The sequence below is a fragment of the Hyaena hyaena genome, unplaced genomic scaffold, assembly GCF_003009895.1.
Source record: "Hyaena hyaena isolate Hyena2069 unplaced genomic scaffold, ASM300989v1 scaffold_499, whole genome shotgun sequence".
Taxonomy (NCBI): Eukaryota; Metazoa; Chordata; class Mammalia; order Carnivora; family Hyaenidae; genus Hyaena; species Hyaena hyaena.
Window position 1 is genome coordinate 225,011 of NW_024081129.1, and position 22,936 is coordinate 247,946.

General features: G+C 57.0%; 1 protein-coding gene across 1 annotated transcript in view; it reads left to right on the top strand.

The window, feature by feature from the left end:
• Window positions 1-22,936, top strand: part of COL23A1 (collagen type XXIII alpha 1 chain) — a 70,673-nt gene that overhangs the window by 34,075 nt on the left and 13,662 nt on the right. Inside the window, exons 6-13 of the mRNA XM_039254647.1 lie at window positions 12,640-12,666; window positions 13,587-13,613; window positions 14,678-14,704; window positions 20,105-20,221; window positions 20,952-20,987; window positions 21,352-21,378; window positions 21,840-21,866; window positions 22,670-22,723. Of these exons, the coding sequence (XP_039110578.1) occupies window positions 12,640-12,666; window positions 13,587-13,613; window positions 14,678-14,704; window positions 20,105-20,221; window positions 20,952-20,987; window positions 21,352-21,378; window positions 21,840-21,866; window positions 22,670-22,723 (342 nt within the window). The remainder of the gene's footprint in view (window positions 1-12,639; window positions 12,667-13,586; window positions 13,614-14,677; window positions 14,705-20,104; window positions 20,222-20,951; window positions 20,988-21,351; window positions 21,379-21,839; window positions 21,867-22,669; window positions 22,724-22,936) is intronic.

Consider the following 22,936-nt stretch of genomic DNA (forward strand, 5'->3'; position numbering starts at 1 on the left):
CTAGAGGAAGGGGGCCCACGTAGGAGGCGGTGGCAATAATTCGCAGATGAAGCCTGAGTCAAGACTGCCCCCAGCGAAGATGGAGGGAAAGAGGGCAAGTGTCAGAAATGAGAGGTGGCAGGAATTGGAGACCAGGTGACAGGTGAGAGACCAGGACCAGAGCCCTTCACACTTGGCAGAGCCCCGACCTCTCCCAGGACCACCCAGGACCCATCAGACAAAGTGCTCAGGAATCGGAGGGGTTGGGGGAGGGCAGGCCAGGACCTGCCCTGTGTCCCCAGAATCAGCAATGGATGCATCAACAGCCTGGGTCCCAGGGAAAGCCTAGCTCTGAGCTGAAATGTAGCATATGAGACAGGGTCTCAGCCTGGGACCAATTTTTAAATGAAAACCTCTGTTGGACCGTGTGGAATTAATCAAGTGAACAAAAAAAGGTGGGGGGGCCACAGAGCACCACACATTCATATGCTTTCTTGCACTCTCGAAGTTCAAAAACAGCTTTGATTGTAAAAATGTAATTAGTTAAATGATTCATCTGTAATATTCCAAATTCATCTGTTTTTAGATTTCAACAACCTACATCTCATTTTCATCTGCCCCCTGCAGCGGTGCTCCCCAGCTCCCCACATTCCCGGTGGGATGAAAGGAGGCCTTCCCAAGCCCCCGATAATGGCCCCCAGATTGGAACCTCAGAGAGACCCAGCTGGGCCCGAGGGAAAGGGCCACCTTGCTGGGATTTCCTCCTCGGGGTCCGCACCAGCCCAGGGTAGGCGCTCCTTGACACAGGCCGCTGGTCTCAGGCCCCCACTGTGTCCCGAGTCCTTTCGAGCATCACATCTGGGGTTCCCAGATGCCTTGCTTACCCTCTGTAGCTTTTTGCATCTTCCTGAAGTGGCTGAGAGCCCCCAGCGCCAGATAATCAGCCTCCTCCCCAAGTTCAGCTCTGGGAAAGCGCTTAGCAGGACAGCCCTGTGTGGTGGGGGGTGGGAAGGCACTCCTTGTGGGGAGTGCCTCAGGTGACATCTTTGCAGAGTGCCACCCTCCAGGCTGATCGCTGGCTGAACCTCTTCCTGGCATCCCCAAAGCACCAAAACACTTCTCCTCCATTGTATGGAAGAGCTTGTTGGCAGACCTGTACTAGGTCACCGAGCCAAACTCCCGCCTTCCAAGGAAATAAACTCAAGAGAAGGCAGTTACTTGGGTACAAAGGTGTTCCGGCCAAGCTCCTCCTGAAATCAGGGACGGGACCCAGTCTTGCCCATGCAGTGGAAAGAGGCTGGGCTTTGGGACTCTGTAGACCATGTGGCCTCGGTCCCATCCCTAATGGGATGACTTTGGCTATCGGGGCAGCTGGGTAGATGACCCCACGAGAGCCGTAGTGCTGGGCACACAAGCTGGGTTCACTGAATGACAGTTCCTGTCACCGTGATGGTCCCTGGCCTCAGCAGGAGGAGCCCCTAGGGCCGAAGGAGCTCCTCCTGGGCCAGTGTCCCCAGTGCACAGCACCCTGGCTGTGGCCGGAGGACAGGAGTCTCAGGCACCCAGGGCAGCCGTCAGCAGGTCAAGAGCGCCCTCTGGTGTGATCCCAGGTTCTGGCACTGAAGCCAGTGGGAAACTGGACATTCCTTCCTAGAGGCATCCACTTGACGGTTGGTTCTTTCAACAACTGTATGTTGCATTCGCACTATGTACGAAGGGCTGTGTTTGACACTTGGGATGGAATAGCGAGACAAACATCCAGGGGGGTCCCTACCTCCTTAGAAGTTGTGGCTGACTGGGAAAGAGGCTCAAAGTGCATGGGGATTCCAACCCCACTGTGCACCGTGGTCAGGGCTAGGAACCTCTTGCAACCCGGGCCTGGCCTGGTGGGGGTTAGAGGCACTGCCCTGAGGGTGGGAAGTGTAAGCCAAGGTCAGAAGACAAGGGGGTGCTCACGCAAAGTGAGTGGCAGAGGAATGGCCTGAGAGAGGACACAGAGAACAAGCCAGGCTGGCGAGGGAAGGGGCGGGGAGGGAGAGACGCTCAAGAGGCCGGTGACCCTGAAGCACCCAGAGTCTTTGAGCCAACTGGCTGCCTCCCCAGGGCCCGCAAGGTGGAGGGAATCAGCAACAGCGTCCAACCTGGGAAGGGACATTCACAAAAACTTGGCAAACCCATCAGGGCTACCAGGACGCAGTGAGACCCCATCGCTGGAGGTGTGCAAGGGCGGCACACACACTTCTCAGAAAGGGCATCTAAGGAGAGGCTGGTCTTCCCACAAGGGGACTGTTTCACCAATAGGGCCTCTTTGGGGACAGCTTGGGGAGGCTAGCGTGGGGGTACTTGCCAGGTGCCTCTAATGCCAGAGGGGGATGGTGAGGTGGGAAGCATGCAGGATTCAGGCCCGAGGTTCAGGCTCATGACCATGCCAGCCTCCCCTATGCTTCAGTTTCCTCACCTGTGAAATGGAAATAATAAAGCAAGGGAGTTTGTCTTTTAGTTCCACCCCATTTCCTTAGTTCTCGCCCCTAGGAACTGGCCCAATGCACTCCAGTCATTCATTTAACCCACTTTCCTTTGGTACCCAAGCTCCGGGCAGGGTACTGGCACCTGCAGGCGGCCATTCCATCTACACCACACACCTCCTTTCCAGAGGAGGAAACAGGCTGGGCTCTGGGGAGGTTAGGCGGCTCGCTCCAAGTCCTCGGCAGGGCAGGTGGGGGATTGGAGAGGGGACCGCAGTTTGGAGGACTGGTTCAGAGCTAGAGATGCAGGCTCACGCACTCACTGATGCCTTCCTTATGTGGGACAGCCAGGTAAGCCACAGGGAATGGTGAGGCCAGGACTGAATGGGGAGGGGGGGACGCCCCCACTTAAAGGGCCCCCGTTCAGCCCATCCACGCTGATCATTATCACAGCTTCCAATATTTCAAGAGAGGTTGAAAATCCAACTTTTGCACAAAACCTCTGGATTCTTAAGGGTCCCAGGCAATTCATTCCCACTGGGTGATAATTGTGTTGTCTGGAAACCTCAGAGGCACCACCCCCCAGCCCAGGGGGTGGCAGACTTAGGCTGAGGAGGAGAGCCGTGCGGGGTGTGGCCTGGGCCTGGCCTGGATGCCAGGGATCCCTCAGTGTCTGCTGTAAGCTGTCCCTGTCATTCTGTCTCCTGGTTTCTCTGTTGCACCTTCTGCCTCCCTCAGACCATCTCCATCATGTAGTTCAAGCCACATTCAGACCATCACCGTCTAGTCAGCTGCTCAGTCCCTCTAGATCCCCACCCCGGTACGATCTGCCACCACAATGGGCATCCCCACCTTTCGCTACTTCCAGTTCCTTCCACAAGAGCAGCCCCACGTGCCTGAGCCGGAGACACCAGGCCAGAGGCCACTCGGACGGACCCAGCCCACCTCACTGGCCCATCTTCCATTGTCCCACATGCGGTGGGAGTCAGGCCTCCCGTCTCCCTTCACCCCGCCCAGGAACAATTTTCCCTGATACCTGACAGGGTAATCATGTAACTGGCAAATGTGTAATTTAAGCAGGTATTTGGGGATCGGTTCAAAGGCATAGCACCACCTCTCCCAGCCGTGATGTATAATATGGACATATGTGTAATTGCTTCCAGGGCACACAGGATGTACTGAGCCTGCCTTCTCCCCAAAATAGAAGCCAGCTGGTTTCCCGGCCTCACAGAAACATAGAGCTGAAGGGACCCAGGAGATTTTCTTTTCTTTTTTTTTAAGTTTATTTCTTTATTTAGAGAGCGGGGGAGGGTAAGAGAGAATGCAAGCAGACTCCGACCTGTCAGTACAGAACCCCACACAGGGCTCAAACTCACAAACCGTGAGATCATGACCTGACCCGAAATCCCGAGTCAGACACTTAACCGACGGAGCCACCCAGGCGCCCTGACCCAGGAGATCTTCTAAGCCGAGAGGTACAAACCTAGATGCCTCTGCAGAGCCCATGGGCGACCTGGATGGGGCGGTGGATCACGTGGGGAGCACTGGGCCGGGGCGGAGCCTGTGGCCTTCGGGGAGCTCTGGACTCAGCCGCTTCTGCCAGAGTCACACCACCTTCCAGCTTTTCTAGAAAAATACAAACTCTGGATGGGGATGTGAAACATCACCATGTTTAAATGCTGCAACTAATTCAGTGAGTTTGGCTTTGGCTTTGTGGTGTTTCAGCTGTAAGGACCAAGCCAACGCCGGCTGTGCAGGCCAGCGCTTTACCATACACACCAAGATTTGGGGGAGGGGGTGGCAGCTGGGGCAGGCCCCTAACCTCAGCAGGTTCTTAGAACCCCGCCCAGCTGGAGTCTTCGTGGCTCACCGGCTTGGGACGCAGTCTACGGAATGTTCCGGGTCCCGGGAAGAAGTCTCCGGGGAGGAGCCAGCTACAGCCAGGCTGGACGCCAAAGAGTGAGGGTCCTCTCTTTCCCCAGGGCGGAATGCGAGTCTGGGAAGTTGCGACACCCGGACAGTCTTGCTGTGGTTCCCGTGTGTGAGGAGCCTGGTCTGAGAAATCAGAACCACATGGTGCTGACCCGCCCCGAGGGGCCTGCCCACTCGCTCTAATGAGGGAGCCTTCACACAGGAATGTGCGTGTCCCGGGCTGCGGACCCCCGGCCCCAACAGCCTTGTAATTTGATGAATTGTCAACATCTGGGCCATAATTACTGGTCCCTGGGCTGATAATCCCAGTAAGCCCCTCATCCAGGGGCCCCGTCCCGGCGCAATTTGGAGGCTCCGTTCCCTGACGGGAGCCGTCCACGGGAATTACAACCGGCAAGAGAGACAGACACCCAACCCCAGCCGGTCTGAGCCTTTACTCCCTCTCTGGTCAAAACACGTGGGGTTAGTGATTTTAGTCCAGCTCGGCAGATAACACTGGCACGTCGGGGGTCCTGAGGCACAGCTAATGGAGCAGAGCAGAGCCAGCGCCCCCCACACTGGGGTAAACAGCGGCCTTTGCTTCGGGGTCCCCCGGGGCCGAGGCACACGGAAGCATCAGCCACGGAGCCAGCAAACTCCATGTCCCAAATTTACTTCACTACAAAACCTTCGGCACTCTTGTTAATGTTTCTCAGCAGATGGCTCTGTGGAACCCTGCTTAGGAAATCTATTCAGTGGTGGGAGGGAGCAGACCCATAAAGGCACAGCCGGAGGCCCACGTCTGCCACTGGGTCGGGATACCACACAAGGTCACCCCACAGGATTGCCCGTCCAAGGGCCAGTGCAGACTCCACTCCTGTGTCAGCTCACCTACAGGGTCTCATGTCTTTGGTGGGTCTGGGGAGAGGAGATGGACCTGGGACTCATCTTGAACTTGTCATCTGTGAGGAGAAGGACGTGTTCTCCATTTCACAGATGAGGAAACTGAGGCTCCGGGACTCTCAGGTCCTTGAGGGAGGCAAGGGAGCCAAGCCAGCACACAGCCTGGGGTTTCTGTTTGCCCCTCACGCATCCAGAAAGCGTCCCGGCGCTCTGCTGAGCTGCACGGGGCAAGAGTGGCTTAAAGCAGAGCCGAGCCTTGTAAACAGATGAGGGGTTTCGTGGAGGGCAGAAGGTGTTGAAAACCTCTGGTGAATTCCATGGCTTTGATCAGGCGGGAGACAGAGCCGGCGGGAACTGAGTGCCCGTGGGCGCCGCGCTCTGGCGTCGGACCCTCAGGGTCACCTGTTCTGTGGAAGCTGAGGCTCGGAGAGCGGTTCCGCTCGTGGGCTGCCCCCAGTGCCTTCCTTCCCGCTCCTCTTGTGGGAGACGCCCGGGTCTGCAGCAGGGGAGGGCCACCCTGACGGAATGACACCCCTGCCTCCACGGGGGTGCCTCCACCCAGGCTGGGACTCTGCAGTCCCGGACTGCTCGGCTCCCCGGATGGCCCTGTGCTGTGCACAACCTGGACCCTGCCGCACCACAGTCCCGCCTGACCATGCCCTCCACTCCAGGCTCGTCCTTGGTTTCCTTCAGACCGACCCCTGACCCATCCCTGCAGTGTTCCTCCTCCCCTAAGAGCACCCAGAGCCAGGCGTGGGCTTCCCTGCAGCCCACGGAAATGCCCGGTTCATAGATGGTCCACACAGCCTCCCAGTGAGGCTGGGAACACTGCCCCCTAGAGACCCACGGGCAGAATGATAGTTCAGACAAGTCTTGCAGGAAAGAAACCTATTTCACGGCGTGTGACTGGTGTTTCTCAAACTTCCTGGACTGGCGAACCCCTTCCCCAGGCAAGCCTCTTAACACGTTCTGCAGGATAGTGTTCTCTGGGATACCAGTTTGAGCAAGGCAGTACGTAGTACATACTACAGGCAGAGCCTGTCCTCACAGCCCAGGGCCCAGCCTTCCCCGGGACAAGAGGGATCAGTTCACACTCCAAAGCCAGGCTGTTTCCTTCCTCTGCCCCACTGAGGCCCCTCCTCAGCGACTCCCAGCGGCCACTGGTCCCCCGGCAGCCTCTCTGAGGGTCAGCTGTTTCCCCAGACAGAGAACCCAGGGGTCCGGGTGCAGCTTTGCTGCCTGGATGTCACCAGAGATGAGCCAGAGCCACCTGCACAGACCAGGAGCTTGGTCAGCTCCGTCCGCAGGGCCCACCTGGCACCTACACGTCCACACACGTGGGGCTTCTGTGTTCGCCCCAGGAACCTGCTCACCACCGATCCAACCACCATGGCTCCAGTCCCGGGTTCCCAGGGAACCGGAACGGCTTCCCTTGAGCTGCAGGGTGGGCATTTCCAAGAGCACAGCTCAGCCCACGCCCTCTGCTTTGATTTCTCAGCAACTACAAAATTCATGGACTACTGAAAACTCTGAGTCCTGGGAACCAAGAGCTCTGCGATCCCAGATAGATGCAAGGCAGTAGGAAGGAGAATTGGGTTTTTGCCACTTCCGGGCTTTCTCACACACCAGAAAGAGGCCTTGGGGACCCCCAGGAATAACATCGGAGTTGAAAGGGGGCAGAATCCCTCCCAGGAGATGGGAGGCCCAAGGTCACTCTCAAGAAGAGGCAGTGAGGTCTGGCCATAGGGACACTTTCAGGGACAGCCAGCAACAGGAGAGTCCCCCTGTGGGGTCCAGGCCAGGGGAACATCCGAGGCTGCCTTCTGCAACACACACGTCTAGAAAAGCCAGCCATCTGGAATTCTCTGTGGTTTGTGTCAACCCAGCAGACATCCTGGAACCAGGCCTGGGGACTCAGCAATAGACCAGCCCTGGAAAGGGCCGACCCAGGATATGTGCTCAGTGCCCAGCATGGGGGCAGGGAGCATCAGACCAGGAGGTCTGGACATTATCCTTCAGGAAGGAGTGAGGCTGCCCAGAGGGGCTCAAGCAGGCTTGCATTCTAGAAAGTTCTCCAGGGAATTGCGTGGGTGACACTATAGGTATTAAGGGAAGGGCCATGGGGACGGTGCTCGGGTCTCACGTGTATGGGGTAGGGCTTTCCTGGGATGCGAGGACGAAGGCTATGATGGGCCTCAGGGGGCCAGGGACCAGATGCCCCTGCAGAGGTATGCTGTGCAACCCATAGAGGGCTTTAAAAATAAGAAGGGCAGGGGCCTTATGCATGTGCTCCTCCAGGAAAGACTGATTCCGGAAGGTCACGCAGACACTGGTGCCCATGGTGCTCCCTGGGGGAGGAGCTGGGGAGAGGGGAAAGTTCGCTCTGTCCTGTCTCCTTCCATACAATTTGTAAGCTTCACTCGGTGCACATAGCACCTTTTCAGCAGAACCCCACCCCCGACACACACACACACACACACACACACACACACACCACACATGTCAGCGAGGCAAGGAGGCCTGCCACAGATGAGCCCCAGGGTCACTAGCGGCATGTGGGAAAGCCTGCATTTGATCCCAGGTGGGTGTGATTCCAGAGCCGCCTCTCTGCCTGCCCCACATGTCTCTTGGAGCTCGGCCACCGGCCGAGCATCCTTCTGGAAGGATGGGGACCCAGCTCTGTGGCAGACAGGCTGGGGGGAATGCTGCTTTTCCTTGGGGAGGCTCCCAGGAGGGCCATTTGAGCTGGGCCTTGAGGGATGAGTAGGAATTCTCCAGTGGAGGCAGGACTCTGTGCAGTGGAGGAAAATGGGAAAGCACAGCTCGGGGCCAGGAAACAGCATGGCGTGTGAAAGTGCAGGGCCTCAAAGGGCCCCAGAGGTACCCATGAGACTAACGGAGCACCTCTTTGCAAACCCCAAGAGCTCTCTGGAGGTCGTGGTGTGACAGAGTTTGGGGGAGATGGGACAAAACCAGGGCAGGAAGAGCCCTGCTGGGGAGAACTGGTAATGAGGATGCTGAGGCTCAGAGAGGTTGACTGGCCCTCCCAGGGTCACACAGCAAGTGTGTTTGTCTAATCCAGCACTCATTCTGGTAGAGGGTTAGGGTGGAAGAGTGTCTAGAGAGCCCTGCCCAGAGGGGGTCTGTTCAGTGGGGGAGACAGAAGGAAGGCAGGGCCTGTGAGGCTCCATCCGAGGTCCCCTGGGACAGCCATCTGTCAACCTGCTGCCCCGTGCTACAGGAGAGGGATTGCTACAAGGGGGGGGGGGGGGGGGGGGGGGGTGGCCTGTTTCAGCCAGTGGCTCAGCTTCTACAGCTGCAGGATGGAGCTCTGGTGCCTGCTCGCCGGGGCGGCAGTGAGGACAGACTCCACGGAGGGTATGATGGGACTCAATGGAGCCCGTACTGAGGACCCTCAGAGCATTCCTAGACTCGCCCTGGAGAGTGTCTGCTCTGTGGCCCCACAGGGCGGGGTGCCTGCCTCCCCTGGACCAGCCCTGCACTGTGTCTCAGTCCTTGTCAGGGGCACCTTGGACTCCTCCTGCTGCCGCCGGTGAGTTGGCCCTGAGCCCCACTGTGTCCCCCCTCCCAGCCCACGAAGAGGAAAGAGGTTAACTTATCTCTAACTGCACCTTTGTCTCTTTTTAATTTCAGTCTGCATTATGGATTGTTTAAATGCTTAGTTATTTATTTATTTATTTATTGAGAGAGAGAAAAAAGAGAGAGAGCATGAGTGGGGGAAAGGGCAGAGAATCCCAAGCAGGCTCTGCACTGACACGGTGCTCGATCCCACAAACCGCAAGATCATGCCCTGAGCCGAAATCAGGAGTCGGATGCTCAACTGACTGAGCCGCCTGGGCACCCCTGCGTTATTTACTTTTTAATCCCTGCAGATCGATGGAGGGGCGCTGTGTTCGGGCTCAGTTGAACAGGGCATGCACAAGGCCTGGGCACAGAGCCTGTGATGGCAGCCACACTGGCCAAGCTGGCAGGGGACCCACAGGCAGGCGAGGTCCAGTGGGCAGCGGGAGGGAGCAGGAAGCTGGGAACAGAGGCATGCCAGGGCAGGCAGATTGGGGACAGCAGCCAGGAATCCAGGCGACCCCTGCGGGCAGCTTGAGCACCCAGAGGACATAGAACCGGAAAGCCACCCTGGGCTCGGGCCCGACCCTGGCTGCCTGGCCTTGGGCAAGGTCTTTCCCTCACTGGCCTCAGTTTCCCCCTCTGTAAGACAGGGATGATAACGCCTGCCTTATGGGCTTGCTGTGGTGATACAGGCTGAGTAGGGGGGCCACCAAGAGCCCCCAGAAGAGACCCAGGGTGGGACAGGTCCCTGCGTGTGCTGTGGCAGCAGAAGGGACTGGGTGAGGCCTAGCACGGCCTGAGCATGGGGTGGGGAGAGGAGATGCCGGGCCCAGTTTGAGCGGACTAAGGAGAGGAGGCCTTGGGCATGGGACCCAGGGGTCAGGACAGCCAGGGGCCAGCAGGAGATGACAGCTGGGGCAGTTCCTGGTGAGCCTCAACGACTAGGGTTGGGGCTGACCACCTGACTGGGAGCCCCCAGAGCCTGGACCCCCAAGACTTTGGAACGGCCCCACTGCCCATCTCCTGGGATTCCATCTACCCCTAAGACATTGCCCCGAAGTCCAGAACCTCAGCCGACCTCGAGGCTGGGGGCCAGAAGCACTTAAGAGAGAAACTTTCAGAATTGCCCTGGTTATGGGGCGCCTGGGTAGCTCAGTTGCTTAAGCATCCAGCTTTGGCTCAGGTCATGATCTCAAGGTTCATGAGTTCAGGTCCCGCGTCAGGCTCTGTGCTGACAACTCAGAGCCTGGAGCCTGCTTTGGATTCTGTGTCTCCCTCTCTCTCTGCCCCTCCTCTGCTTGCACTCTGTCTCTCTCTCACTCAAAAAAAAACTTTTTTTTAAATTTTTTTAAGGAATTGCCCTTGTGTCCTGCCTGGTGTGAGCCCCTTCAAGGAATAGCCCATCTTACGGCACCTGGGGACTTGGCAATTGGCCGTCTAGGCTCAGGGAGGCCTGCAGGCTGAGCCAGGGAGACTGACTCTTTGCCGCTGGCCCCTGTGGGCTGAGCTGCCAGCTCCCAGGCTGTGTCCAAACCCAAGGAAGGAGAGACTGGCTTCTCAGAGCCAGAGAGTGTCTCCCAAATGGAGGAGCCAGGAAGGGTGCTGGAAGCAGAGGGAACAGCCTCTGCAAAGGCACAAAGATGGGAAAGACGCAGAGAGCTCAGGGAGACCAGGGCCACAGGGCATCCAAAAGGCAGAGGCTGGCCCTGGCCGTGAGGCCTCCAGTGCTAGGCCGGGGAGGGCAGCCTCAGCAGTGACGGGGACAAAGGCACTGGAGAGAGACCAGGATGGGAGCTTGAGGCTGAGGCTGAGCTTCCCCTGGGCCATTCTGTCTGTGCACAGCACCTCCCTACGTTTGTCCAGTACCCCGCAGAGCCAACAGGCTCGTGCCCTGCTCATAACTGGCAAAATGCTCTGCGTGTCCTGCCCCCTACCTTTCCACCTTACACGGGATGCGTTTTCACACACTTCATCCTTCTGGCTACCTTTCCTTGGTTTGATTCAACTCACATTTCCAGGCCCGTGCTCTCTGCCGGGCCTCATCCAAGCACTCAGAGACACATGGGATCAGCCCCCCTTCCTGATCTACTGGAAGACTTGTGTAGACCACACAGTAACAGTGTGCAGTGTCATGTGCAATGGTTAGAAAATGTGCTGGAGGGGGAAGGCGGGAGGGGCAGCGCCCGGGTGGCTCAGTCGGTTAAGTGTCTGGCTTTGGCTCAGGTCATGATCTCATAGTCTGTGAGCTAGAGGCCCTCATCAGGCTCTGTGCTGACAGCTCAGAGCTTGGAACCTGCTTTGGATTCTGTGTCTCCCTCTCTGTCTGTCCCTCCCCTGCTCATACTCTGTGTCTCTCAAAACTAAATAAGCATTTTTAAAAATTAAGAAAGAAAGAAAGAAAATGTACCAGGTGCAGACACAAATGGCCTAATTCTGGAAAGTGGGGGAGCCTGGAGGGCCTCGTGGAAGAGGAGGTGACTGAGCTAAAGGTGACACACAAAGGTGTGCCAGGCAGGCAGGCAATGTGTACAAAGACTCGGGGGTGGAGCTGCCTGGAGCATCGGCTGGGGTCAGGGGTAAAATGTCTGTGAGGATGAGGTGGCAGTGGCGGGGGGGGGGGGGGGTGACAGGGACTGGGTGGATCTGGTTCGTGGCACTGCCCTTGTATTCTTTTACACTCCCACATGGTGGTGGAGCTCAGCGGGGCTTTCTGAGAGGGCAGTGGGTCCCCAGGTGGAGGGCGCCCGTGGGGGCCGCTGTGCAGCGCTTACTGACCCTCTGCAGCCTCTGGGATGTCCCAGCCCTTGGGACCTAACCTTGTGGCTTCTCTTGGCCTTGACTTTCGCCTACAAAGGCCACAGCAGTGCAGGGAACTGAAAGAACTTTCAGGACCCTTCCAGTCATGTCTTAGCCTGTTCAGGCTGCTGTAACAAAGCGCCTCGGACTGGGTGGCTTAGAAGTGACAGAAATCTTCTCTCACAATCCTGGAGGCTGGAAGTCTGCGATCAGTGCGCTGGCGTGGTCGGGTTCTGGTGGGGGCCCTCTTCCAGGCTGCAGGCTGCCATCTCCTTGCTGTGTCCCCACGTGGTGGACGAGGACCCAGGCAGCATCTGGAGCCTCTTTTATAAAGACTCATATCCCATTTGTGAGGCTCCGCCCCTTATGACCTCATCACCTCCCAAAAGACCCCTCCTAACGCCATCACACTGGGGGTTAGGTTTCAACACATGAATTCGGGCGGGGGGGACATATTCAGTCCCTTCCAAGTTCCATGTGACAGAACTCAGGTCACACTGGCTCAAATTAAAAACCACTGACAAACGGAAGTGTGCAGGGGTGGGTGGTTTCAGCTTCAGACCCTTCACCTCATCTTCCTCACTGTCTCTCAGCTCTGGCCTCCTCTCTGTTGGCTCTTTCTCGAGCCACATGGTACCCTCAGGAGCTCCAGCCTTAGCCCCACGAGGAGAAAAGACCCTCTTTCCCCTAAAGCGCCACCATTCAAAGCCCCAGACACGTTCATCCCTGATCCAAATCCCCTGGTCGAGGGATCGCGACCACACGCCCACGCCCCATATGAGTGGATGGGGGTGGTTCTGGAGGAGAAGTGGGGCTCTCTTGTCAGAGGAGGGGATTCTGGGCACCAGATGCCCCCATCCCAGGTCCGTGTGTAAGGTCCTCAGACCCATGGGCTCATGTCAGGTTTGGTCCTCGAGACTCAGTAGTGCCTCTGGCTCATAAAACACACAGGACATGCCTTTCCAGTGTGTAACCTCTGCTCTCTGTCTCTCGTTTCCAGGGGCCCCTGGGTCTGGATGGCAAGCCTGTAAGTGATGACAGGGCAGTTCTAGGTGGTCCTGGGACCGGGCCACTGTGGGGCTGAGAGTGAAGGGGTGCCAGAGGGAAGGGGCCACTGGGAACCTGACTCAGCAAGGAGAGAAGCCACTGGGGCAGCAGACTTATGTTCAAATCTAGCTTCACTACCTGTGCAGCCTCAGGGAGGCCTCTTCACCTCCCAAGCCCGAGGCTCTGTCAAATGGGCCCATTAGCCCTCCCCATATTAACCATCCCACATACTGGCACCATCTCTGACATCTAGTCAGCCTTCGAAACACACAAGCCCCTCCTAACAAGCCCAGGCACAGAGCATCCCCCTACAGTCTCAGGGCTTCAGTGGTAGGCACTGGGCTAGTGTGTTCTCAGCATGTGGGCCAGGAGCCTGTGGTTCACAGGCATCTTCAGCAGAATAAATAAGCTGCACAGGGTGAGGGTATAATTAAATAAATAAGTGGATGTGGATGGATAGTTAGGTGGGTGGGTGGGTGGGTGGATGGATGGATGGATGGATGGATGGATGGTTGGATAGATGGAAGAACAGATGGATGGGTGAGTAGATGGCAAGAAGGAAGGATGATTGGATGGAAAGGCAGTCAGATGAGGTAATGAATCAATAATTGTGCATGAGAGATAGCACATGTGCCCCGACCTGAGCTGAGAGATACCGGCGACCCTCAAGTCCCCTGTCTCCCTCATGCAGAGGACTGCAGTGTGGGGCTTCCCTGGGGCCAACAAGCACAGCCCTCATTAAAAGCTGACAGTCAACTCATGTGTTTACCCACCCAGCTGCCCACAGCTCTGCTCAGCTCCACAGGCCCTTCTGCCTTAGGGAAGCCCTAGGGAAGCCAGAAGGGGAGCCAGCCCAGTCCTCCTAGCTCATGCCCATTCTTTCTCCACCTTTTTCTCCAGGGACTTCCAGGCCCCAAAGGGGAAAAGGTAAGTGATACCGGAGGCTGACCAGATGCGGGTGTGATAAAGGATGCCAGAAACCTGTCTCCAAACCTCAGCTCCAGAGTGTGGCCTTGTGCACATCACATCCTCTCCTAGAGCCTCAGTTTCCCCATCTGTAAAGTGAGGCTAATAGTACCTCCCTCCTAATGGTTACACGGCTTATGTTTAACAATTTAAGGTGCAAGGGGATTAAATTCTCCCAGCACCAGAGCATGACAAAGCTCAAAGCTCAGTCTCCCCAGAATGAGGAGTTTCCAAAGCAAGTAATCATGAAGAGGGGGGTGTCAACAGAGCCTGGGGCGGGGGCAGGAGTGAACAGTCCCTGTAGATGGACTTCTTTGGGAGGAGTGCACCCCCGCCCCAGGAAAACAGATGGCAGAGAGCTGCCCCTGTGATCTCTTCAGCCCCATGTGAGAAAGGCTTTCCTGGCATCTGGCACTAAATGTCACAGCAGACCCCTGGAGGGCTGGGACTTCCAAGTGTCTCAGAAGGGAGCGCAAGAGAGGGGAGACCTGTGTGTCCCACGGTGGGTTCAGCCCAGGGAGGGACCAGAGCAGACCCAGGTGTGGCGGGATGCTTCTAGGGAATGGCTGGGCGAAGCTGGGCCATGTCCGCCCCAGCCCCCGGCCATAAGGGCGGCCGAGGCTCCAGTCCTCCATCAGAGCCGTGCAGGGCGCAGGACCCGGTGTTCAGAGCGTCAGGTTAGCATTGGGACTCCACCGCCGACTGCACGGCTTTGGATGCGTCGGCCTCAGTTTCTCCATCTGTAAGTGAAAGCAAGCTCCCAGAGCCGGGGCCAGGGGTGGGGGGGTGGGGGGAGACCGCACCCCCTAGATATGCTAGCTGTGTGACCTCGGGCGGGTGCCTTAGCCTCTCTGTGCCTCAGTTTCCTTGTGGGATACGGAGATAAAGATAGAGCCTGCCTGTTACGTTGGTTAGAACTCAGTGAGACCATGTGCGTAAAACACAGAGCACAGAGTAAATGCTCAGAACATCTGATAAAGTAATCACAGTAGCGCTGACCTGTCTTCCTGTTGTTTTGTTCTCAGGGTGCACCCGGAGACTTCGGCCCTCGGGTAAGAACAGAGCAAGACCCCCTCACCCACTTGTTTTGTTTTATAATGAGGCATATCTAGCATTTCTTCCAGATCCCTTATTCCTTATCACAGAAAGAGGGGCCCACGGTCTCTGCCCACGGTCTGTCCTTCTGTGTGGTTTCCCTTATGTGGCCACGGGCTAGAAGCCCCATCCCAGTCATACTTAGCACCATGGATGGGGGCAGGGGGGGACAGTGGGGTTAACACCAGCCCCAGACCGGAGACTAACCCTTTGTGGGTGGCTGGCACCCCAGAAAGTGGTTCTGCCACTTATCAACCTTGAGTGACTCAGTTTCCCCTCTGAGACTCCATTTCTCCACCTGTGGGGAGGGGGTGGTGGCGGACCCGACCCCAAGCCGCTGTGGCAAAGAGTCATTATAGACATGAAAGTCGGGTGCCCTGGACCCACCATGGGGACAGTAGATCCCCTGGCCCTCAGGGCCCCTGGAGCCCAAGGGACTCAGAAGTGCTTCCTGCCGAACCTGGGGCCTCTTCAACAAAGTGAAGTGGAGACCCTGGGTGGGGTGGGTCCCAACAAAGCAGATCTCAGCAGCGGGTCACTTAAGTGGCCCTGAATGCGTGCCCCCAACATTTCTACCCCAACTGGGGTGGAGATCTGACCGCCCAGAGAAAGGCAGTGGGGTGGTGGGTTCCCACTTGCTTTCTAGAAGGTTAGGGGGTGGAGGCTGTAGCCAGTGAGGGAGTCACCCCCAGGCAGCCTCTGCAAGCAGCAGGGATGGGCAGGGGAGGAGAGGTGGCAGCGTGGAAAGAGGAGGCATCTCAGCACCACGTGTGGGCTGGGCCCCAATCCCTCCAGCCTCACGGCTCTGAGCCTGGCTTGTAGGGCCCACATCACAGGTGGTCATGAGCATGAGCTGAGAGCAGCCAGGCTGAGACCCCAGCCTGTTCTGTGCTGAGCCTTTTTAGGGCAAGGGCGGGCCCCCGGAAAGCCGGCAAGCTGGCCCCGAAGTCAAAGAAAGGGCACCCGTGTGTGGAGCTTGGCGGCTGCCGAGAAAAATCCTTTGGCCTGCTTGCTGGTGGGTGTGTGAAAGCTGGTCTTCTAAACGGGGATGCCCCCTCCCCAGTAGACTAGAGCTCCCCCCGGCCCAGAGGGTCATGGAAGAGAGATTCTTTCCGAAGCCCTCCCTTCGCCCTTCGTGGTTATCTTCTTGTCCCAATGCTGCAGCCACTTCTGAAACAGCCTCCACCCTTGAAACGACGATGTGCCACAGTCCCTCAGGACCCCCTAGGTTGGTGGGGGGAGAGGATCTCTCTCATTGCAGGCAGAGGCTGCCGGGCCTCTAGTCCACAGGTGCAAGGTGAGGGCACCCCATGGCCACAGCTGACGTGGCTGTTGGCTGGGCGCTCGGCTGGGGCAGGGCTTCTCCCAGCATGGCGGTGGGCTTCCTAGAGGGGCATCCCCAAACTAGCATCCCCGGAGGCCAGTTAAGAGCTACATCTGGAATGGATGCAGTATCACTTCCACTGTATATTATCGGTTCCATCGGTCACGGGGCCCAGCCACAGTCAAGATGGGGAAAAGGGAACAGGCCCCTGCTCCTGATGGGGAGGGGGGTGGCCACTGCAAGGGGCCTGCGGGATGGGAACCAGCGGCCATCTTTGTGGAGAAGGTTGTGGGCCTCTCCCAGTCGCTCGGCTGGGCAAAGCGGCTTTGCCTCCAGAAACAGCCTCTTGTGAATCACCTTTCTGCTTTCCTGACCACACAACCCGTTTGCTGACCAGATGGTTTTCCCACGGCTCAATCCGGGCTTTATAAGTAGAGACCAACATGTGTACAGTCGCCGCATCTTCAAGGTAGCCTGGCCCAGTGGTGTGTCCACGCCTGCTGGTTTGTGTGTTTCCTTGACTCACCCCTGCGTTTCCAGGGTTAGACCTCAGCCATCCCGTCCCAGGACGCACACCAGGTGGCTGGCCAGCCTCGTGCCCCAAGTATCTGAAGGGAAGAGCCTACAAACCTGTCCTGGGGCCTGCTCAAGGGTCTAAACCCATTTCCCACCCCCAACAAGTAGAGTCCAGACCAGTGGTGCCCATCATAGGGCCCCTGAGCTGTGAAAGGAACAATGGAGTGTCTTCAAATTCTTCCTGATACAGCAGAAAACGAAACAGGAATTATCCACCTCCATCACCACCCACGGCTGGGGGTGCTAACCACACCGTCGGATTTCTTTACTTTGGACTGGAAGTATAGCCTCTTGGTCAGGCCCCTGGCAGTGTCAGACCTGAGTGGGGGACATTGAGAGCTTCGGTTAATGTTTTAATTGGGAAAACAAATGACCTGTGTCTCAGGTGCAGTTAACTGAAGAGGTGAGCTTTCCTGTCATGGGGCCCGTGGATTAAAAAGGTGTCCAAAACTCATTGCTTGCCTCAGTGGCCAGAGGAGCCTTTCCCAGCTCTGTAACCCAGGGTAAACGATAGCCCTTGCTGTTCCTGACCACTCCATCCGTGAAATGGGACAATAGCAGTGTCTCCACCAGGTGGTCACAAGGGTTGGGTGAGACACATTCTGGGAAGTCCTAGCTCGTCGGCACTGGGCACACAGCAAGGGCCACCTCTTCCAGAGGCTTCTTCATTTCTTGGTTACGGGGAGTTTGGGAGCTGCTTGCTGACACTGTGAGCCAAGCATGCCCCATTACTGTGCCCTGTGCCGGTGCTGGCGGGGACCACTGGGGTAGCAGGAATGCCAGGGGCATGGTGGTCCTCCCCCCTGGCAGGCGAGGCCGCGAGGTGAGGGCTCTGGCTGCCTGAGGTCTGACCCGGTACTAACACCGGGTCCTTGAGTCAGGGATAGGTATGCTGCATGACACAGACTGTGTGGCCCTTCATTGCTCGTTTTATTTAACTTCTGTCTTAAGTTTACTTATTTATTTTTTTAAAGCAAAATATTATGTATGGTTTATTTATCTTTTTTTTCTTTACAAACAGTTTATTGTCAAATTAGTTTCCACATAACACTCAGTGCTCATCCCCGTAAGTGTCCTCCTCCATGCCCATCCCCCCTCCCCCCCACATCCATCAGTCCTCAGTTTTTGTCAGCATTCAAGAGTCTCTCATGGTTTGCCTCTCTCCCTTTCCCCCTCCATTTCCCCCCTTCTTCTCCTCCTTGTTCCTCCGTCAAGTTCCTCCTAATCCTCCTATACGTGCAAACATATGATATTTGTCCTTCTCTGCCTGACTTATTTCGCTCAGCATAACACCCTCAAGGTCCATCCATGTGGCTACACATGGCCAGATTTCATTGTTTCTCATTGCCATGTAGTATTCCATGGTATAGATAAACCACATCTTCTTGATCCATTCATCTGTTGATGGACACTTAGGCTCTTTCCATGTTTTAGCTATTGTGGAGAGTGCTGCTATGAACATTGGGGTACATGTGCTCCTATGCCTCAGCATTTCTGTATCCCTTGGGTAAATTCCTAGCAGTGCTATTGCTGGGTCATAAGGGAGTTCTATTGTTAGTTTCCTGAGGAACCTCCACACTGTTTTCCAGAGGGGCTGTACCAGTTTACATTCCCACCAACAGTGTAGGAGGGTGCCCGTTTCTCCACATCCTCGCCAGCATCTAGAGTTCTCTGATTTGCTCATTTTAGCCACTCTGACTGGCGTGAGGTGGTATCTCAGTGTGGTTTTGATTTGTATTTCCCTGATGAGGAGGGATGCTGAGCATCGTTTCATGTGTCTGTTGGCCATCTGGATGTCCTCTTTGGAGAAGTGTCTGTTCATGTCTTCTGCCCATTTCTTCACTGGGTTGTTTGTTTTTCGGGCGTGTAGTTTGGTGAGTTCCTTATAGATTCTGGATATTAACCCTTTATCTGATATGTCATTTGCAACTATCTTTTCCCATTCTGTTGGTTGCCTATTAATTTTCTGGGTTGTTTCCTTGGCTGTGCAGAAGCTTATTTATTTATTTTGAGAGAGAGAGAGACAGGGAGAGAGAGAGAATCCCAAGCAGATTCTCTGTCAGCGCAGAGCCCGACGCAGGGCTAGAACTCAGAGAGATCATGACCTGAGCAGAAACCAAGAATCAGACGCTTAACTGACTGAGCCACCCAGGTGCGTCTTTTTTAAATATTTTTTGGGGAATCATTATAGGTCAACAGTTAATTGTAAGAAATAATACCCCACAGGAGCACCTGGGTGGCTCAGTCAGTTGAGCGGCTCAGGTCATGATCTCAAGGTTTGTGAGTTCGAGTCCCACATCAGGCTCTGTGCTGACGGCTGACCAGAGCCTGGAGCCTGCTTCAGATTCTGTGTCTCTCTCTCTCTGTGTTCCTCCCCCACTCACACTCTGTCTCTCTCTCTCAAAAATAAACAAACATTTAAAAAAGAAAGAAAGAAAGAACACCCCACGACCCCATCCTCCACCTCCCCACCCCCAATGGCAATGTCTTCCCTGGCTCAAGCACAAGCTCACAACCAGGAAACAGATACAATCCACCTGCCTCATTCGGATTTCACCCACCGTACTCACCTGGGGGGTGTTTACGTCTGGGCAGTGCTATCACCCTTGCAGATTCATGTAACCACCGTACAGAGACCCCCTCGTGCTGCCCTTGCCCGACTACACTCCCCTCCCACCCTACCCCTACCTTAACCTCCGGCAACCATTAATCCATGCTCCACCTCTATGACATTTCCGTGTCAAGATGTCGTGTAGATGCGGCAATACAGTAGGTAACCTTTCGAGATCAGCTTTGTCCCCTCAGCACGATGCCCTTGAGAGGAATCCAAGCTAATGTACACGTCCGTACTTTGTCCCTTTGTATTTATTGCTGAGCAGTGTTCGTGATGTGGATGCGCGCCCATCGGTTAACCCTTCACCCACTGAAGCTACAACTGGGTGGTTTCTGGTTTGGGGCCATTATACAGAAAGCTGCTATGAACGCTCGCGGGCAGGTTTTGGGGTGAGCCCAAGTGCTCACTGCTCTGGCTGTGTGCCCGGAAGCACACCTCCGTCACTTAATAAAGCAGGAGCTGACCAGCGGGGAGGGTCCCTCAGGAGGCGTGAGGCTCAGGAGGAGGAGGAAGGGGGCTACTGGGCCCCACGCGCCAGCTCCCGCATCCAGCACATCTCTCTCAGCTACACGCCAGAGCTGGCCTCCAGGCACCAGGAGCTGGGAAGATGGCACATTCCTCGGAGTAGAAAGGGTCCTGTCAGCCTCTTATGCCAGAGTACAGGGCTGTCCCTCCATGTGGCCACCAAGAAGGGGCAAGAAGCCCACGGACAAAGCGCCTTGCTCTGAGCCCGCTGCGCGCTGGGGAAGGGAAGGCACGGCCTGTCTGTCTGCAGAGGCTTCTCTCTGCAGACTGGAGCCCCTTTCCTTCCCCTCCCGGTGAGCCAGGCCCCCTGTCTTCCAGGGAGACCAAGGGCAAGACGGAGCTGCTGGGCCTCCAGGGCCCCCCGGGCCCCCTGGGGCCCGGGGCCCTCCTGGCGACACTGGGAAAGATGGCCCCAGGGGAGCACAGGGCCCAGCGGTAAGAGGGCAGGGAGGTGGAAATACCCTGGACCTGGTTCCGCACCTACCAAAACCCCAACCCCGGACCCAGAAACAACCCCAACCCTGGCCCTGTCCCTGGTCCAGACCCAGACCCATGCCCAACCCTAACCCCTGCCCCAACCCAGACACTTACCCCACTGCTGCCTTATACCTACCACCATCTGAGACTGTGACCCCAAACTCATTCCCAAGTCCTGGTCCACCCCAGATAGAACCAGAGACCCTAAACCTAACCTCGGTTGTGATTTCAGTCCTAACCCTGACCCTGAGACCACATGTGGGCGCTTCCTCCAACAGCTTCTACCACGTCCTGTTCCTCCCTCTCTCCTTCCTCCAGTACTAACTAGTTAGGCTCAGCTGTCCCCTATAGTTCTTCCTGAACCCCGGACGCCAGACTTCATGTCCTCCCCCTTCCCCTAACACAGGGACGCCAGCCTGTCCCCCTCCTCCACCAAATTGTCCCCTCTTAGGGCACCTACTCAGTTGGCTCATCCATGCCTACTCACGTTGAGCACGTAACTCCCCAAGCCTCAACATTCTCATCTGGGAAGTGGGAACAATGACACCCACTCTTCGGGGGTTTGGTCAAGATGACCTGAGAGACTACTTGGAGCCCCAGCCCAGGGCCCGGCAGGGTAGTGGGCTCAGTCCCTGCACTCCTCATTCCCTGCATCCCCTCCAGAGGCTCTCCTCTTCTGCCTTCTCAGGGTCCCAAAGGAGAGGCTGGACGAGACGGCGAGATGGTCAGTATCCAGGGCTTTTCAGAGGCCTGGGCTGGTAGGACCGTGGTTCCAGGCCTGGAAGCCCCTGTCCCACTTACAGCCGCACTGGGGATGTGCGGGTGCAGGCACCCCTGCCCTCCGCCTTACCACCAGCAGTGGGCCAGGCCCCCAGCCCTGCGTCCCTGGGAGGGAGCCCACAGCCCACTGCGCTGCTTGAGATCTGGTGCACAAGTGGCCCTAGACGTGGGTAGGGGTCAGGCCAAAGCAGGCAGCACAGCCCTGCCTCCTGCCGTCTGGCACTGGTGTCGCCCTTTTAAAATGACCAGAAGGAGAAGCCCCCAGAAGCAACCTCCAATATCCCATTTAACATTTTCTCTTGTTCCAGGGCCTGAAGGGACCCCCAGGGCCCAAGGTGGGTGCTCCTCACTCCATGTCCCCTGCCCCAGGCTTGGGAGGGATGGGCTCCCTACCCCACTGCCCCCTCCCCATGATAACTATCCCTGCCCCCACCTCTGCCTTGAACAGCCCCTGCAGGGGTGGGAAGGTGAGCTGTGGTCTTCCCTGAAGGAAAAGGGCTTTCATTGCTTCCTCTCTCATATCGGAACCACCCTCTGAGGCTGGGGCATCACACCCCCCACTTGCAAGAGCAGTGGCTTGCCCAGGGTCATTCAGCTTGTGGGGGAGGAGGGACCCAATCAGAAGTGGAGTCCAGGACTGTCAGCCCCACCATCCGTGTGCACCTCTCTGTGGGGCCGGGGTCTCTGAGCTGTCCCCATTGAGGCCACTTCTTCCAGAGGAACAGGGGGCCTGGTGTCTGGGCCATGCTCTGAGGCCTCTGACCTCTCTCTTGCACCCCCTTGCCCCCCTCCTCAGGGTGAGCCCGGCATTCCTGGAAAGAAGGTGAGGGGGCCCCGGGTGGGGTATGTGAAAGTGGCCGGAGAGAAGGACGGGGCCTCCCAGTGGGGCAGGACCAGGGGGCAGGCCACAGGGAAGTCCCCCAGCAGACCCGAGTCCTCACTGTGGATGGCTGCTATGTCCTCTGTCTCTGAAGCCAAGATCTCATTCATTCATCCACTTAGTCCCTCATTCTTTCCTTTCCTCAAACACAGAAATTTGTTCCCAGTTCAGGGCTCTAGACAGTGGTTCTCAAAGTGCAGCCCCGGGACCAGCAGTATCCTCAGAGCTGGGAGCTTGTTAGACAAGAATATTTGGGGCCTGCCCCAGACCCACCACAGGAGACACTCGGCGTGGACCACTGGGATATTGTGATTTTTTTTAAGTTTTTTAATTTATGTTGAGAGAGAGATCGCAAGTGGGGGAAGGGTAGAGATAGAGAATCTCAAGTGGGCTCCACGCTATCAGCGAGGAGCCTGATGAAGGGCTCATGCTCACACGTTGAGACCATGACCGGATCTGAAGTCGGACGCTCAACCGACTGAGCCATCCAGGCGCCTCATGACATTCGTTGACTAAAGGCACACATCCCCTCTCCTCCATCTGCCCATCCCGCTTCCCTGTGCACACACCTGCTGACACACGCTCTGGGCTGGCCCTGGGAGACCTGCCCCACCCCTGTCCTGACCCAGTGTGACCAGTGCCGGTGCCCGCAGAGGACTGGTATGCGGGGAGCGCGGGGTGGGGGAGACGTCCAAAGCCAGTATGCCCAGGCCTGAGGGCTGCAGCCTCAGCCTCTCTCTCCGCAGGGGGATGACGGGACACCAAGCCAGCCGGGGCTCCCTGGACCCCCAGGACCCAAGGTAGGTACATGTGCCTCCCCCAGAAGGCCCCTTGCCTCCCCTCTGCCAGGCGAGGCCCCTCACTGGCACTTTCACAATGCAAGGGCATGTGCCGACGCCCAGGGCAGGCCTGAGAGAGGCGACAGGGAGTCCCTGGGCCCCACTTGCCACCAGGTGTGGCATCCCTTCCAGCCACTTGCGCCCCCTCACACCCTCAGGCCCTCCTAGTTCCCA